General features: G+C 42.1%; 1 protein-coding gene and 1 pseudogene across 1 annotated transcript; both read left to right on the top strand.

Moving 5' to 3' along the window:
* Nucleotides 1-1,827: 1,827 nt before the first annotated feature.
* LOC147492231 (uncharacterized) lies at nt 1,828-3,772 on the top strand. Its single transcript, XM_086567448.1, has 2 exons — nt 1,828-2,587; nt 3,633-3,772. Exons 1-2 carry the CDS (start codon nt 1,828-1,830, stop codon nt 3,770-3,772), a joined length of 900 nt encoding a protein of 299 aa, XP_086423574.1.
* A 5,929-nt stretch (nt 3,773-9,701) lies between these two features.
* LOC147492230 (actin-66-like) lies at nt 9,702-11,979 on the top strand (annotated as a pseudogene).
* The last annotated feature ends 5,853 nt before the right edge of the window (nt 11,980-17,832 follow it).

Below are 17,832 nucleotides of genomic sequence, written 5' to 3'. Positions count from 1 at the left end.
GAGACAGGTAGGCCCCCTCCAAGAAGTCTACCAATTCTCCTCACAAACGGCCCCTGCCCCACACGCAACTGCCCACAACTCAGGAGACATCACCTTTATTGAGGCCGACCTCAACAAGGTATGTCTCCCACACAACGACGCCCTAGTGGTCCACGTCAAGATTAGCGGCTGGACTGTCAAGCGCATCCTGATCGACCCAGGCAGTTCGTGCAACATCCTCTTCTATCGAACTCTGAAAGAGATGAACATGCCCAAGTCAGTCATGATCGATCCAATAGCCCCCCTCTATGGTTTCAACGTATCACGAGCTGACCCAATAGGAGACATCATTCTACCTGTCTCAGTTGGGTCGCATGAAGACAAGGTCAGCGTCAACACGCGCTTCAGCATCTTGGATGTCAACTCGTCCTATACTGCTATTTTAGGACGACGCTGGATCCACAAGATGCAAGCTGTTCCATCAACACTCCATCAAGTTTTACGCTTCCCTGGCCTCAGAGGCATGATGGAACTCAGAAGCAACCAACTCGATGCCCACAATTGTAACCAGATCCTCTCAGTCAACAAGCCTGCTGGGGCTTCACCCAAAAACAAGGGAGAGATCGCTAAAACTAAGCTGACAGAAGACTTCATCTTTGAGGTCAATACCCTAACTACAACCCCTCGAAGCGAACTGACAAAGGATAACACTGGGGGCTCAGTCCAAAACACCCCTTCAGAAGCTTAGACCCTAGAGGTCGCCCCCCACCCCTTCCGGTCAAGGAGACACCGTCAGAGACAAAGACCCCAGAGGTCGCTCAGCCCACTGAGGCGGCTACTCAGATCGAGCTGAAGGAAAAGGTTAACATAGGAACCGAGGATGACCCTAAGTTCATTTATATAGGAGCTAAATTTGATCCTACTCTCAAGGCATAATTTGTAAGCTTTTTATCATTAAATAAAGATGTTTTTGCTTGGTCGTACATCGATGTGCCTGGAATTTACCCCAATATTGCATGCCATAAATTAAATGTTAACCCAAATGCTAAACCAGTTCGCCAATGACCTCGAAAGTTATCCCTTAGGTTCCAAAAAGCAATCAATGAAGAAGTAGAAAATCTCAAAAAAATTGGCTTCATTAGGAAGGTCAAGTACTCTGAATGGATCGCTAACATCGTAGAAATCCCAAAAAAGAATGGCACACAGTTCGTCTTTGCGTGGACTTTACCAACCAAAATCTAGAAACTCCTAAGGATAGCTTTCCCTTACCAAGAATCGACCGATTCGTGGACTAGACCTATGGTCACGAGCTCTTGTCATTCATGGATGCCTACACTAGCAGAAGAAGACCAAGAGTAAACTTCATTCATAACAGAGCAAGGGATTTACTATTACAACGTCCTACTGTTCGACCTCAAGAACGCTGGAGCGACCTACCAGTGACTTATCATCGATATGTTCCAAGACATGTTAGGTGACACCATAGAAATCAACATAGACGACATGGTCGTCAAAAGCAAGAAAGTTGAAGACCACTTAGATCATCTCACGCAAGCGTTCTCCAGACTTCAGCGAACTCAGATGAAGCTTAACCCTGAGAAATGCCTCTTTGGAGCGTCCTTCGGGAAATTTTTGGGGTATCAGGTCTCACAACGTGGGATAGAACCAAACCCTGACTAGATTCAAGCGTTCCTGGACATGCCCGACCCAAAAACAAAGCTGCAAATATAGAAACTGTCAGGAATGGTCACCGCACTAAACTGATTCATATTGAGAGCATCAGACAAGCTAGTGCCGACCTTTCCTACAAATCCTCAAGAAAGGTGAGCAATTCTCATGGAATGACCAATGCCACCAAGCATTCTCTACTCTCAAGGACATTTGACAACACCACCTGTGCTAGCAAAATCGATTGATGGTGAAACGCTGGGGCTACACTTAGCTATTTCTGACTTCGCTATCAGTTTAGTTCTCTTCAAAGAGGAACAGAACATAGATAAACCGATCTACTTCACAAGCAAGACATTGTTGCTAGCCGAGAAGAACTACTCCCACATTGAAAAGGCAGTACTGGCACTACTTTATTCAGCACGAAAGTTCAGGCCTTACTTCCAAGCACACCCAATCAAAGTGTTCACCGACCTGCCACTAAAGAAGATACTTCTCAAAGCCAACAAGACGACTCACATGGTAGTATGGGCAGAAGAGTTCGGTGAACACCACATTGAGTTCACCCCCAGAACCTCTCAGAAGGGTCAGGTCATTGCTGTTTTCCTAGCAGATTTCCCAGTTGAGGACCTGAACTGGGAACCCGAAGTAGACACCCCGACCTCAAAGCAGCATGATGCGTCGCTATGGTCACTCTTCGTAGATGGCGCCAGCAATCTAGGTGGCAGCGGAGTCGGGGTAGTCCTAGTGTCACCCGATGGCTCTATGGTGGAAAAGTCAGTTCGCATCAATTTTGCGACCTCCAATAACAAAGCGGAGTACGAAGCCCTGATCATGGGACTTCGCATGGCATTAGAGCTCAACGCCCAGGAGCTTAAGGTCTTTAGCGATTCACAACTGGTCGTTCGCCAGGTCACTCATGAGTATACTACCAATGAAGGTAACCTTTCTAAATACCTTCAAGTTGTAAATCAATTGCTGCCTTCTTTCAAAAAAGTCACCATACACCATTTACTACGGGAAGAGAATCACCACGCTGACAGCTTGGCGTACCTCGCAACCCAACCTAGGAAACTACTAATCGAAGTAGTCGATCGACCTGCTTACCAAAATGAGCAAGTCCTAGAAGTTACCGACCTATGCCCACTCTCTAACACTCAGATGAGTTAAACATGGATGCAACCTATCATAGATTATATCCAGCCCGACAAAGCACCAGCAGATCGAACCAAGGCCAGACATATTTAATATCAGTCAAGTCGCTATTGCCTTGTGAATGACAAACTTTTCAGAAAATCTGTTGGAGGACCCCATCTAAGGTGCATAAGCCCAGAACAGGGTCAGATGATTTTCGTAGAAATCCACAAGGGAGAATGTGACAATCACGCAAGAGGTCGCTCTTTGGCTCACAAAGCGATCTCACAAGGCTACTTCTGGCAAAAATGTAGATCAATGCAAAAAAGTATGTACTCAAATGCATCAAGTGCCAAATATTTGGCCACAATATCATTCAGCCAGCTTGAGAACTCATCAACATTGCCAACCCTTGGCCATTTCACATGTGGGGCTTGGACATCATGGGTCCATTCATTCCACAGAAAAGCACAGGCTTTCGGTTCATCCTAGCTTTAACAGACTACTTCACCAAATGTGTAGAAGTGATTCCCTTGGCTCATGTCAAAGAATCTAATGTCATAAGCTTCATTTGGACCAACATCATTACCAGATTTGGCCTCCCCCACACATTGGTGATGGATAATGGCTCCCAATTCAAGGGAAAGACAGTCAAAGAATTCTTGGCTAAGTGGAAGATCGTTCATGCATTCTCCACTCTCCAGTACGCTCATAGCAATGGTCAAGCAGAAGCCAGTAACAAAGCAATTCTAGAGAACTTGAAAAAGAAGATTGAAAAGAACAAAAGCCAGTGGCCAATGCAATTAGAAAACATTTTATGGGCTCATAGACGACAACTCGTTCTAGCACAGGCGAATCACCATTCTCACTATGCTACGGTACTGAGGCTATCATCCCTACTGTGCTGACAATTACAACAACTCGATCTGAGATCGTCGAATCTGGTCAGAACGACTCCATTCTTGCTCGAGAGGTCGACTTACTTGAATAATGACGCAACCTAGTAGCAATTCGACTAGCATCCTACCACCAAACTCTAAGGAAGACGTACAACAAGCAAGTTAACCCTCGCAGTTTCCAACCAGGCGACCTAGTCTTGAAAAAAACTAAGGATAACTCGAAACTGGCACCAACATAAAAAGGCCCTTACATAGTAGAACGAGTCATTGGCAATGAAGCATATTGGATCAAAACCCAAAATGGACAGCCACTTCCACGTCCTTGGAATACTTTCTTGTTGAGTCTTACTCTTAGCATTTATACACATAATGGTTAATTTGCATCAAGCACTGCAAATCTCTCAACGTTATCAATCGACGCACAGCTCGCTTTCTAAGAGCAAAACGCTCACTCGAACTAAAACGTTATATAGGGCTTAAACGTTCTCCACATCAAAACGCTCACTAGAGCTCAGGGCTACATAGCTCACAGGTTACTTAGCCTTAACACTACTCGTTAGTTTAAGACCTATACTTCTAGGGTCAACTAAGTGTAGAATGCTCTCTAAGAGCAAAACATTCAAATGAACTTAAACGCTCTCCAAAGCTCAAACGTTCTGAATGACTAAATGTTCACTCGAGCTTAGGGCTACATAGCTCACACACCTCTCACTAGTTCAAAACCTACATTGCAAGGATTAACTTAGTGAAGACTGCTCTCTAAGAGCAACACACCTACTTAAGCTACAACGCTCACTCGAGCTCAAAGGCTTCATAGCTCCAACACTTCTCACTAGTTGATAACATCAAACTCTGGGATCAACTTAGTGTAGAAGTTCTCTGGAACAGTCAAAATGCTCTCCTGAGCAGTACGCTCAAACGAGCTCAAACGCTTCATAGCATCCTATGTCTTCCTAGACAACGTGATATATATTTCTAGGTCAAATTCTTACGAAAATATATGCAACAAACATTCAGATGAAAATAAACATCATGTGTTCCATAACGTGCAGAACAAATGAACTGCCTGAACACACTTAAGAAACCAGTTCTTCAAAATAACCGAAAGGCCACTTATGTGGACACCAGTTCACTACGCTGTCAATAACACGAACTGCCCAGGTTTCCCCAGGGTATCAGCTTTTAATATATCTGGGTCACGCCCCAACCATTTCAAAAGTGAACTGCCAAAACAAGCCCAGGAAACCAGTTCTAGCGTTACTAGCATCTCAAGGTATGACAAGCACACTTTCACCTAGAGCCCCACATTCACACTCTTCTTTCAATTGAAAGTACGTCTCCTCCAGCAACACATAATCTTAGCACACTCGGTCATATGCCCGCTGAGCCTGTCGTGCAACCGACTTGCATTACTTGGCATACTTAGTTACTACTCCCAGTCTTTCTTGCAAGTCAACCATCAAACTGACCAGCAACGACCTCTCAGATACAATGTCCTGATGCAGTTTCCTCAAATCCTTCAGTTCCTTCTTCTCAGGCTCTCGAGCGAGCTACAAGCTCAAGAGGTCCTTCTTTATCTTGCCCACATCATTTTCCACAACTTCCATAACTTGGGTCGTGTGTTTCAACTTATGATACCCAGCAAGAAACTACAAATAGAAACATCAATGTTACTCTCGCCAATAAAACAGAAAGGGACCAGAGAATATTTAAAGCTTACCAAACAGCAAGCCATATCCATGGTCTCCAAAGTCTTTTCCAAATCTTGGTCATCCAGCTCTTCTTTGTCACCTTCCAAGACAATCCCTTCCAAGAGACAATTAGCTATGAGTGCCGACCCGAAGCTGCAGTCAGATCGTTTCACTGCACGCTTCTTCCCAGGTCTCCACCCCGCCTCCCCAATGCACCAACCTCAGAGCTTTCTCTAGCAACATCTTTTCTCTTACCCGCCACAGAACGGTCGTGAGCACCCAGGTCGACCCCACCCCTAGAACTCGGGCACCTAAACACCACACCTCCAGTTCACTTACGCAAACCAGAAGTAGAGCAACCCACACTTTTAGACCGCTTCGTGGCCCTCGTGTCAGAAGCGATCGCCTTCCATTTACCTAGATCATGAGAACGGCGTGGCAAGAATTTAATCTCCTCCAAGATGAGCGGAGAGGTCTCCCTCACCCCTCCCATTGGAGGGACCAAATATTCAAAATCATCACCATCTGCCCTAGCCATTCTACACTCCAGGGACAACCCAACAATCAACAAGGAACAAAAACAACAAGCATACAAAACTTACATATAAAAAAAGAAAAAAAAATGAGAAAGGAAAAGAAGTTGGAAAATAGCTTGAGGGAAATGACGAACCAGTACCCCTAAACCTTTCACGAAAAGTCTTTTAGGATAAACCGTTTCACTTCCCAAGACATACCATTAATACATCAAAACCCTAACCGACGAGCCGCACGACCCGGCCGCCATATTTTCAAATTCCAGAACACAAGGTGGTTACTATTTCTGCTACCAAACGTTTCGCCTCCTAACACGTGCCAAACACGTGCTGAAGTCCTCTCTCAGGAGAATGCTCTCTACGAGCAGGACACTCACTCAAGCCCACAAGCTACATACCCTTACCACTTCTCACTAGTCAAAGCTTACAACACTAGACGCGACTCAGTGAAGAACGCTTTCTAAGAGCAAGATGCCCAATCAAGCTCGCAGGCTACATAGCCTGGACACTTCTTACCAGTTGGAACATACAACGCTAGACAAGTGCAACAACATCAGGCAAATTACATTCAAGGCATCAAGAAAAAGAGCAAGGAAAATAAATATGCATTTCATAAATTTAAAAGAATGAATTGCCTAAACAAGCTCAGGAAACCAGTTCTCTATGGCTATCGAACTGCCACTCAGGTGGAAACCATTTCGTTCTAAAATAAAGCAGATAATAAAGGCAAACTACCCAGGCAAGCCCAAGTTATCAGCTCTTAATGTATCAGGCCATAGGCCATGCAGCAATAAATAAAGGCGAACTGCCCAGGCAAGCCCAAGAAATCAGCTCTATGGTATCATAACAACCATCACAAATAAGACAAACAACAAACAAGGGAACATTCTCTCACAGCTGACAAGATTCAAGAAACAATTGGCAAACTCTCAGAGGCTAGGGGCTCCAGCACGTCCTCCACAATAGCTCCATCAAGGGCGGGATCCGAGGCAACATCAGCCACAAGAACAGGACCTTCAAATACAAGAAGAATGGTACTAGCATCTCCAGGTGCGTCTAACATTGTTCCACCTAGAGCCCCACATTCTGGTTCCTCCTGTAAGCCAAGGTACTTCTGCTCCAGCTCATTGTACTCCTTGGCCAACTCGGTCACCTCTCCGAACAAAGTCTCATAGGCGTCTTTTCGCCGCCTTGGCTGCAGCTGTTGCCTTCTCCACATACCCAGTATACAGTGCCAGCTAGTCATTTGCCTGCTCCAGCGCCCCTGCCATGATCATTTTCTCCAAAGTGACCTGATCGTGCTGCTTCTTCAGTTAGTCAAAACATGTTTGAAGAGAAACTTGAACAGAATGCACATTCTCTAGTTCTTCGTTCATCTTCTCCCAATCGCCCTTTTCAGCATCAGCAATCACAGCCAGCTCTTTCAACGTTTGATACCTGGATAGTACCTACAAAACAGCAGTACATCCACAATCAATAAACCATCCTACTCTTACACAACAAAAAGCCAAGTTATACAAGTACATACCAAGCAATATCCAAGGTCCATGGCTTTCACGTTCGCAGCAAGGTCGCCCATAGCATCTAAGTTCCGCTGATCTCCATCAAGAACGATGCTATCCAGCAAGCAACTCGTGATTGGAGCAAACTGGAAGCTACAGTCAAACCTCATCACGTACTGGGTTTCTCTAGTATTAGGGTTAACATAGGTGACACCCGTCTCAAGCGCGCCACCTTTCTCCTTACCAAGACCAGCCTTGGCACTACCCTTGCTAGAAGATTTTTCTCTTCTAGCAGGAGGAACAACAGTCATAGCAACAATACCCTTCTCCTTCTCAAGTGGATTCAGGTCATCATCCCCTAGATTGACCCTCTAGAATGACCTCACCCGAGAGCTCGAACCACCCTCAGAACACCCATATTTCTTCCCTGCAGAACGGTGACCAGACTCCACCCTCATTATGCCCTCCAGTCGAACTGCCCTACACCCTATCATCATCAACAACAACTTTTCTCTTCAACAAACTCCCAATTTCACGAACTAAAACTCTCAATTCATCTACATCCACCAGAGCGGGCACTCGCCTCCTGGTTTTCTCCCGGGAAGCAGGGTCAGAACCAGAATGGTGACCCTTCCCACCACTAAGCTTGGGCATCCTACCATCACTACCAGAGGTCCGAGCACTTCCCACAGGCCTCACCGCCCCACTCAAGTTCCTGTTCCTAGCTTCCCTGGTCAGAACGCCACTATCTTCCCTCTCCATGGCGAACTCGCTAGAAGACTCACTATCGACCTGACCACGATCCCTTTTCTTTTGACTCCTCCGCTTGAGCCTTATCCCACGACCTCTCCTTTCCACAAAGAAAGCAGCTACCTCAGGCAGTTTCTCTTGCTTCTTAGCTCGGCTAAGCTTAGCGAACCTCTCGATCACTCCCCACTCAGTTCGACTTGAAATAGTGACCTCTACAAAACAACCATATCCAAGGTCAGCTCAAAACAAACAAATATCACTCAATAAACAACAAAGGACTCAAAACATACCAAAAAAATTGCAAACCCTAGTATGAACTACAAACCCACTAGCACAGTAATTTCCAATTAACAACAATGCCCTTCTCTCCCAAGGCTCGTTGCTCACACCATCCAGAACGCTCGACTTCCCCGTTAGCGTTTGCAAACTAAAATTATTAGCACAAGATCACTTCACAGCAAAGTGCTCAATAATGTCAGCGACCTCAACACGGTACCCTAATTTCTCATTCAACAGGTCAAATACTCTCAACAAATGCCAAGTGTTGCCAACGAACTAGCAAGGTGCTTTCTTACAAAAGTTTCAAAAATACAGATAAGTGGCGAGAACGATATCCTCATGCCATCTCGCAATTGCCCCTCACAAACTACCACCCCATATCCCCGTGGGGTGTACGCATTACTTAAAACGTCAACATCATCCCCTATTTCATGTATCTCCAGGTCGCTAACATCTATACCATAAGCGTCCCTCAAATCTCCAAACTTTTCCAAAGCACGCCTATCTACATTTCTAGGGGGTAACCCACTAGAAGAAGAACCCTCACAACGTCTAGAGCCACTCTCCAAAGCAACTACATATTCAGATCTTACATAGACCCAACTATAACCTCCTCCGATCATGTATCATCGGAGTCAGACATGGTGTGAAGACAAAAAAGAAAAGAACCTAACAAACAAAGTTTAACTATCAAATGAGAAGAGGAAAAATGGAGGAGATTGAACTAACCTGAGCACTCAACGATCTCAAAAATTTGAAGGAAATGAAGCAAAACAATAACTTTCCAGTTCCCCAAAATATCTTATACACGTCGCCCGTTCAGTTCCCAATGCAGGCCATCATTACACTGAACCCTAAAACGACACGTCTCTTTATGTCTTGTCTTTTCGACTTCCACAAAACGAGGCAATTGTTATTCCACACACATGCTACACACGTGTAAACGTTCTCTCTCAGCAGATCATTAAAATGTACTAAACGACCTACTGAGATGGGGCTGTGTGAGGGAGTAATATTCACATCCAATGAATACCACACATGTCCAGCATATACAAAACTAACAACCAACCTCGTATCCTCGTCCTCAGAGCTCGCTTCATAGTGACTCGACTCAGGCAAGCAACCTATTCAACTCACGCCCAGAGTGATGTCACCACCAACCGATCTCCAGTACTCGACCTGCGAGCTCGCTTCAAAGTGACTCGAGTCGAGTAGACGATCTCACCATGAAGCGACCTCACTAGCGCTCCTTCCTCTTGCTTCACAATGGCTTGTAATGTAAGCCTTTATTGCAACCACCAAGACTGAAGCTTCAGGCATGCAGCTCATTGATTCTTCATAACTCGCCATCATGGCTCATAAGTGACCTGAAGTGGGAGAGCATGAGGCGCGGGCATCTTGCCTATATAAGGAGGATGAGGAACTATGTCTGACCTGATTCAAGTCCCCCCTCCCCCCAGAGAGAGAACTTGATACGTAGGCAGTTCGTCCATACGAAATTGGTCAAACCCAATCAACCAATCCATCTCCCCCAAAATACCTACTCCAGTAAGGTTAGATGAAACATAACCTTTACATCTACCACTGTGTTTTTGTGATATGTTATGCTGCTATCACACTTATTGATGTGCACTATACATAGAAGATTGCTAATTGTTTATTCCACTCATTTGCTAATCCACTTATTATCTTTCTTCCTTTCTTTACTTTTGTGTGTTAGTGAACAATACTAGCTTCAAGCATGGATTAAAATATGAGCATACCGCTAGAGTTTGTCGTTTTAATCCTCTTCGGATTTTCACAAGTCAAGAACACTGGACAATGGTCTCCATAGACAAACTCATACCTAGCCCATCAACGAAGGTTTAATTCCTTTTTCTTTTTAAGTACGTGATAATTGGTTTCTTTTATTTTATCCTTCAGATATTATTTCCAGTGACTTCCAGGGTACAAGTACTTTGTTTTGATTCATCTTATGTGACTTCAAAACAAGTACTCGCCTGTTTGGAATCGAGACACAGCCAATATAGAATATTAGTTACTGCATATACCAGAAAAAGTGAACCTTTTTATTGCTTATTCTTCTTCATTCTAATACTTCCACCTTAGGAAGACGATCCTTCCTCTCTATGTTGGGTTCAGTTTGGAAAATCTATATTAGCTTAGACCATATTAGTACATTACATAATGAGCATATTGGTAAACTAAATTTCGATGTTAGTGGATACTTTCAATGGGTCATCACATCTTGATAACAAATAATTTATTTTATAAATATATAGTTTTAGCTTTATGAGAGTGTTGGATACTTGGGTGTGTTGGATCAGAATTTGGAACGTAGGATGAACTGTTAAAGATAATGGTTCCTTAGTAGTGCAATTTCAGGCTAACCATTTGGGTAGTTCTAGCAAATTTAGAGTGAGTATTCAACCGCTAACCCAAGTAGATTATAACTACACCAACATTGTTTAGTTCATTGTCATCCAATTCAGTTTAGTTAGTTGGTTAGGTTTTTTCTTTTCATTGTGCCACTTTGAACTCTTAAGTATTATTATATGAATTTGTGCATGATGGTATTTAGAGAGAAAAAAATCAATACTTTTAGTGAGATGTTTCGGTTAGTTGGTAACTTGGAATGCTTATGAGTTATGTAATTATTGTTTCAAAATATGGCATCATACCTTTTACAATGAGTTTTGTGTAGCTCCAAAGGAACACCCTGTCTTCTTAATGAAGCACCTCTTAATCCCAAAGCCAACATGGAGAAAATGACACAAACCATGTATGAAACGTTCAACGTCCCTGCCATGTATGCTGTAATTCAGACTATTCTTTCTCTCTATGCCAGTGGTTGTACAACATGTTAGTGTTTTTAGGATTGAAAACAACCTTATCTGACCTCGCTCCTGTCATTTGGGAACTGTGATAAATATATTTCTTTTATTTTTCAGGTATCGTGATGGATTCTGGTAATGGAATCCGTCACACAATCCCCATTTGATGAAGGTTACGCTCTCCCCATATCATCATTTGTCTTGACTTTGCAAAATGAAATTTGACAGACAAGTGAGTAGAAAGAGAAGCTTGCCTATATATGTAGCTCTTGACTACGAGTAGGAAATTGAAACAGCAAAGAGTAGCTCCTCAATTGAAAAGAGTTACGAGCTCCTTGATGGTCAAGTAATCAACCATTGGAGCTGAATGTTTCAGGTTCGCTTAGGTTCTCTTCCAACCCTCGCTAATTGGGATCGAAGCTACTGGAATTCAAGAAACCACGCAACTACAACTCAATCATTAAGTGTGATGTTGATAGTAGAAAATTAAAGATTTATATGGAAACATTGTTCTTAGTGGTGCATCTACTATAGTACTATGTTCCCTAGCATTGCAGATTGTACGAGCAACATGATCACTGCTCTTGCACCAAGCAGCATGAAGATTAAAGTGGTTGCATAGCATTGCAGACTGTACGAGCAACATGATCACTGCTCTTGCACCAAGCAACATGAAGATTAAAGTGGTTGCACCTCCTGACTTTCGGTAATTAGTTTTTTCTTTCTATTAAATGTTTTTTGTTTCCTTTTGACATCGCATGCTATAATAGTGTTATCTGGTGTTTTATGTTTCTACATACTTATAGGTTGGTATCTACTTACTGGACCATGTGTTTAGTAATGAGCAGTTACATGTCACGAGGAGTCTCAAAACAACAAAAACAAAAAATAAAAACCAAGATGTGGTCAATAATGGAGCTTTACATGACTTAAATGGATGCCATACTTGAAACGTTGTTTACAAAGACATACTCAGATCCAGCAACCTTGGATTGCAATTTTGATCAGATAACGAGGTCAGACTAAATTACACCATCTCCATTTAATTTTAGTTTACTTCACTATTTGTTTTATATTGTTGGGTCTCAATTGTCTATAGACGATAGTGTTAGATTTATAGTTTACTTTGTCACTACAAATTTTTTGCTCTCAAAGTGTGTGGCATTGGTGATGTTATATGACAGTAAATTTGTTCCTAGGTATCTTGGCCTTGGTGAAATGGTGCTACATAAGTTCTCATAAATTATTATTTAGTCAGCTATCATCAAAGACACTGCGTCATGGTGCATTAGGTGCTTCAATTTCAAAATTATAGCCGCATAATAATAGTTTCTAACCAGCCTCCGTGTACTATACAATAACATCGTCCTGTTATTCACATGCATTTCATGTCATCTTCCGACTTAAAAACTTACACAATTTGCATTGCAGTTTGGGTTTCTACAACTTGGATAAACAAAGAGGGGAAGTATATAGTAGAAAGTTAAAGTATGTGTATTGTTTTGAAATTTAATTATTGGTTTAATAAATTTTATTAGTACATTCTGAGCTGGAATTTTTCTACTTCAAGTCAGAGGTGCTCATACCTGATGGCAGCAGCAACTCAATTAATCATGGAGCTCAGGTCACTGAAACTGACACATTGTTGATGTTTGACAAAGATCAACATGTGTAACACCTGTTCTACTCTATAGTCGATACCGAATTCTTGAACAATGGTATTTCTCATTGTTACAGTTAGATGAGATGCACCAACAATATAGATTTGTGTACCATTTCTTCATTTTGAATCCATGAACATCCGTACAATCATTGTGAACCTGGTGTATGAGTTGGTAATTTGATGAAGAACCTACACTCCATCAAGAACACTGGAGCACAATAGTCTCACGTTCTACTGAATTGCTTACATAAGCTTTGAATTGGATGTCATACTTCGTGTAATGTTGTGTTTATACGATCCTCTATTCTTTTTGGATTATGTAGCAACTATTTCAATGCCAAACTCACATCTGAAATGAATATGCAGTAATTATACGGCTTTGTAAGATTCATTATTAACAACATTTTCAAACAAAAGAGGTTTGAAAAGTCATGCCAAACTATCAATTTTAATCGGAATAAGTATTTGTCATACATATTAATTTTCCTCTTTTTTCGGATAACTGTATATCTATTACAATTGTACATGTGTTCATATTCACGTACTCTCCAACAAAATTTATTTGTCATTCATGTGCAGAGCACGTGCATTTTGCTAGTAACATATAAGAATTCACTTTAAGAGAGTACCAAGGGTGGAAATTATACATGAACGCATGAAGTGTGGTAGACATCCACATATATATACATGAATTGAACTGTAAGGTAATCTTATTGGCTTCCCTACGAATGACCACAAAACTCTGAGGCTTAACTTATTACATACGGAACTTCGCTATGGATTGAAAATGTAATGGATTGGAATATATCGATCCAACTAAATATTCTAAATTTTTAGCATATATAGTTGTCTAGAAAAACTTTGGACAAAATAATAAATAAAATAAAATAAAAGAGTGCACTGACATTGTGCACCAAGATGCCATGGTCCAAATAATGCTTACATTGCCTTAGTATTTAAATCTGCAAAGGTTTTACTTTATATATATTTTTTGAAGTTACATTCCTTCGTGAGCAAGTGAGTTGTTTCGGCAGTAAACTGCTTCAACACAACGAGAGCAATGGTGATGAACGCACTAATAAACATAGGATTTTGATGTTGGGGGAGATGAAACTGAACCAAATAATGGCTGCCTACGTACCCAAGATCTATTCTCTAGGGATCAAGTTTCCACGTAGTTCCTTATGAAAAATAGTTTGATATTTATAGAGGTAGAGTAGAGAGTCCTTGTAGCTCAAGTAATCTTGTATCTTGAGTAATTGTGATAGAGTATAACTGTCAACTGATAACTATCTCTTTGATAAGAAATGAATCTGGACATAAATCAACGTACATTAGTGGCAAGCCATGTGGCTAAGGTTCAGCCTTAGACACATGAGTTAATGGGCCTGTACATTGATCCATGATATTGCGAATTGGGCTTTAGCCCTGTTGATTAAATGAATAAAATAGAGACCCCTACTAATGGACGTTTGCCACGTAGGTGGGGGTCGAAACACCGCCCCCTCTTTGTCAGGGGAACAAAGGTCACATGGCAAAGAAGAGAAGAAAAATCACGGAAAACGTGCATTAAGAAAAGAGTAAGCTGAGTGTATAACAAAGTGTCGTGTGAACGTAAACGATAAGAAAATGGACAATCGGAAAAAATTCGGGAATTAGCGGAAATGAAAAAAATTCAAATTAACGTATACGGGACGCAATGACGTAGTTAAATAAAAAACAGCTGAAAACGCATAGATAGAATAAAAGATGCACATAAATAAAATTGCAAAAGAAATTAATGGCTTAAAAAAATCGCGAGCAACGCTGGCCGCGATAATATGAAATCGAATTCGATGAAGCGTGCCAACGAAATAGCGATATTTGGACTATACCGTTGAAAATTAAACGTAGGGGCAGTATAGTAATAATAATAATAAAAGGAAGTTAAACAGTAATAGGACTCAAAGTGTTCGGATGAGATAAGAATTGAGAGTAGGGATGAAGGCGGAGTTGGAGAAGAATTCCACCAGAACTGGAAAACCCGCGCATAATCCTATATAAGTGCTGGGGCCGCATATCTTACTCCAAAAAAAAAAACTTGACACTGAGACGTAGGCAAGAGAACTTCGGATGAAGAAAAGTTGCGGGTTTTGAAGAAAAGGTTAGTATCGTTCTCATCCACCTATATGTTCCTATTGTTCCAGGCAACTCCTCTCGTCATCGTCTTTATCTATTCTTACTAACGCATTCGCGGTAAAAGTGATCGGAAAGATCACGAAAAACGGCTCAACCACAAAGCCATCCATTATCGGGCGTGTGTCAAAAATTTGGTTGTATCTTTCGCTACAGCAAGATTTGAGAGCGGAATACTCACCCTTCAAGTATGAAACTTGGATTACGAGGTAAAGCACACTTTGTGCGTTATTTTTTTTTATGTTTTTTTTTGCATGGGCGTTAATTTGTTGAACTCCTTTCGCAGGAATCATTGTATTGATCATGTGGAGATGACATAACTTGGTGGTGTTGGTGTATGGATTGATGTCGGACATGAGTGATGAGAAAGAAAAAGTGGTGCAAACGATAGTGATGGCGCTCAGTATTGGAAAAACCTTACTTCAAGATGTGTGCTTGTCCGTATGCTCTTTGCCTTTATGCAATCCCTCGAAGTACGAGAATCCAGTCTTTTCTCAATCTAAAACTTCTTTTGGCCGGTACCCCGGGCTGGCGGTGGTGGTGGACTTTTCGGATGCCCCCATCTTCTTTTCCTTCTGACGAGTGGACCCGTGCATCTAGTGTAGAATGAACTTTGGTCGACGAAGTTAAGCCACCGGGTGGTATGAGCGATATCGCCTTACCGACGCGTGGTGCCGATTTCTTGGGTCAGATTATCCAAAGATCGCAAGCATGAAAACGTGAATGTCTTTGTCTCTGCTGTAAAAGAAGAAAAGATGTTGGCGGTTTTAAAATCGAAAAGTGAAACTTGAAACACGATCTAGTGCATCGCCAGTAAAGGAGGGGCACCATACCTGCCCTCCTTTAATATGGCATAGTGAACCCGGTTTTCGCTTTTTTTTTTTTTTACAGGTAGAACTACCGTACTATACGGGCGAAAAATAACCGAGAAGAAAACTCGATGACGATTGCAGACTTGGTGAGGTGGAAAGAAGGTGACAGGTACAGCGACTACCTGGAACCGCGTCGATGGTCGCTTAAGAAAATACAGAAAATACTAGGACTCGAAAAATTTGAGATGGATGAAGTGTACGAGTTTGAAACGAAAGTCGAAGAAGATGAAGTAGTAATGACTTACACACACCCCCAGTTTCAAAGCTGTTCTCAAGGCACAAACGGCAGCCTCATACTCGGCTTCGTTATTTGAAGCGGCGAAGCCAAGTCGCACAGATTTCTCAATCTTCTCTCCGCCGGGTTTAACAAAAACGCATCCAATTCCAGACCCATATTTATTATGGGAGCCATCTGAATAAACAATTCATAGGTCAATTGGATTAGGAATTGCGTTTGCAAGTTGGTCTTCGTCGCCCCCAGTTATTGGTGGCAGAATGTCTTCCATAGATTCTTCTTGGCGCAAGAAATCGTCAATAGGAGAATCATCAATCGGAAAATCAGCTATCAAAGAAGCTAGAGCATGTCCTTTTTCAGCAGTACGACTTTCAAAGACAATGCTATATGCACTAAGATAACTTTCCCATTCGGCTAATCTGCTTGATTCCTGTGCATTACGAAAGATCTTGCGTAAGGGATACTCAGTATAAACTCTGACCAACCTCCCCTGGAAGTATGGTTTTAACCGACGAAGCGGCATGAACCAATGCAAGTGCCATTTTTCCATCTTTGAATAACGAGACTTCGGCTCGGTTAACGCCTTATCGATAAAAAAAGACGGGTCTACCATCATCGACGAAAAAGAACAACACTAACAGCTTGAGTTGTAGCTGCTAGGTACATGCCAATCGGTTGACCGTTGAAGGACTTGTCAATATAGGCGGACTGACCAAGTATTTCTTCAGTTGTTGCAATGCCACTCACAATCAATGTTCCAAGTTGCCCCCCTTTAAAGTCCGGAAGAAGGGATGACAACGATCGGAATATTTAGAAATAAATCTATGAAGAAAGCGGCAAGCCGACCCCAAGAAGCCGTTGAATTTCCTTCTTATTTTTTGGTGATAGCATATCAATAACGACACGTATCTGATCAGGATTAGCCTCAATACCTCTACGAGTCATGAGGTATCCCATAAATTTTCCAGAAGAGAGGCCAAAAGAACATTTGGCGGGATTGAGTCTCATGTTATACTTGTTAAGCCTATCAAAAACAAGTTGAAGATCGGAAAGATGATCACCAGTAAGCTTCGATTTAACGACTATATCATCAATATAAGCCTCCATTATTATCCCCAGCAGATCGGAAAAAATTGTATTGACAAGCTTTTGGTAGGTTGCACCGGCATTTTTCAGACCAAAAGGCATAACAGTGTAGCAGAAAATGCCTTGATCGGTAATGAAAGTGGTGAACTCTTGGTCATCAACATTCAAAGAGATCTGGTAGTACCCTGAAGAAGCATCCATGAAAGATAGGCGTTGGAATCCCGAAGTGGCATCCACTAGTTCGGAAATTCGTGGCAATGGATACGGATGAATCGGACAAGCTGCGTTAAGGTTTGTAAAATCAATACAAATTCTGATTTGTCCGTTCTTTTTTGGCACTGGGACGACATTAGCAAGCCATTTCGGGTAAGTAACTCGTCGGATAAAGTTAACCGCAAGTAGCTTATCAATCTCCTCTTTAACTTTGAGCTTCCGATCAGGTGCCATTCTTTTGGTTTTGGCGAACCGGCCTGAAACTTGGATCAATGTCAAGTTTATGACAGCAAATGTAAGGGTCTATTCGCATTTCCTC

The sequence above is a fragment of the Coptis chinensis genome, chromosome 6, assembly GCF_015680905.1.
Source record: "Coptis chinensis isolate HL-2020 chromosome 6, ASM1568090v1, whole genome shotgun sequence".
Lineage (NCBI taxonomy): Eukaryota > Viridiplantae > Streptophyta > Magnoliopsida > Ranunculales > Ranunculaceae > Coptis > Coptis chinensis.
Note: the sequence above shows the minus strand (reverse complement) of the source record. Positions and strands in the feature narration are given on the sequence as shown.

Bases quoted from the DNA above. Each gene is read 5' to 3' on its own strand.
- LOC147492231 (XM_086567448.1), top strand. From the start codon at position 1,828: ATGCCACCAAGCATTCTCTACTCTCAAGGACATTTGACAACACCACCT. The intron at 2,588-3,632 runs GTAACCTTTCTA...GTTCTAGCACAG, and splicing joins TGAGTATACTACCAATGAAG to GCGAATCACCATTCTCACTA.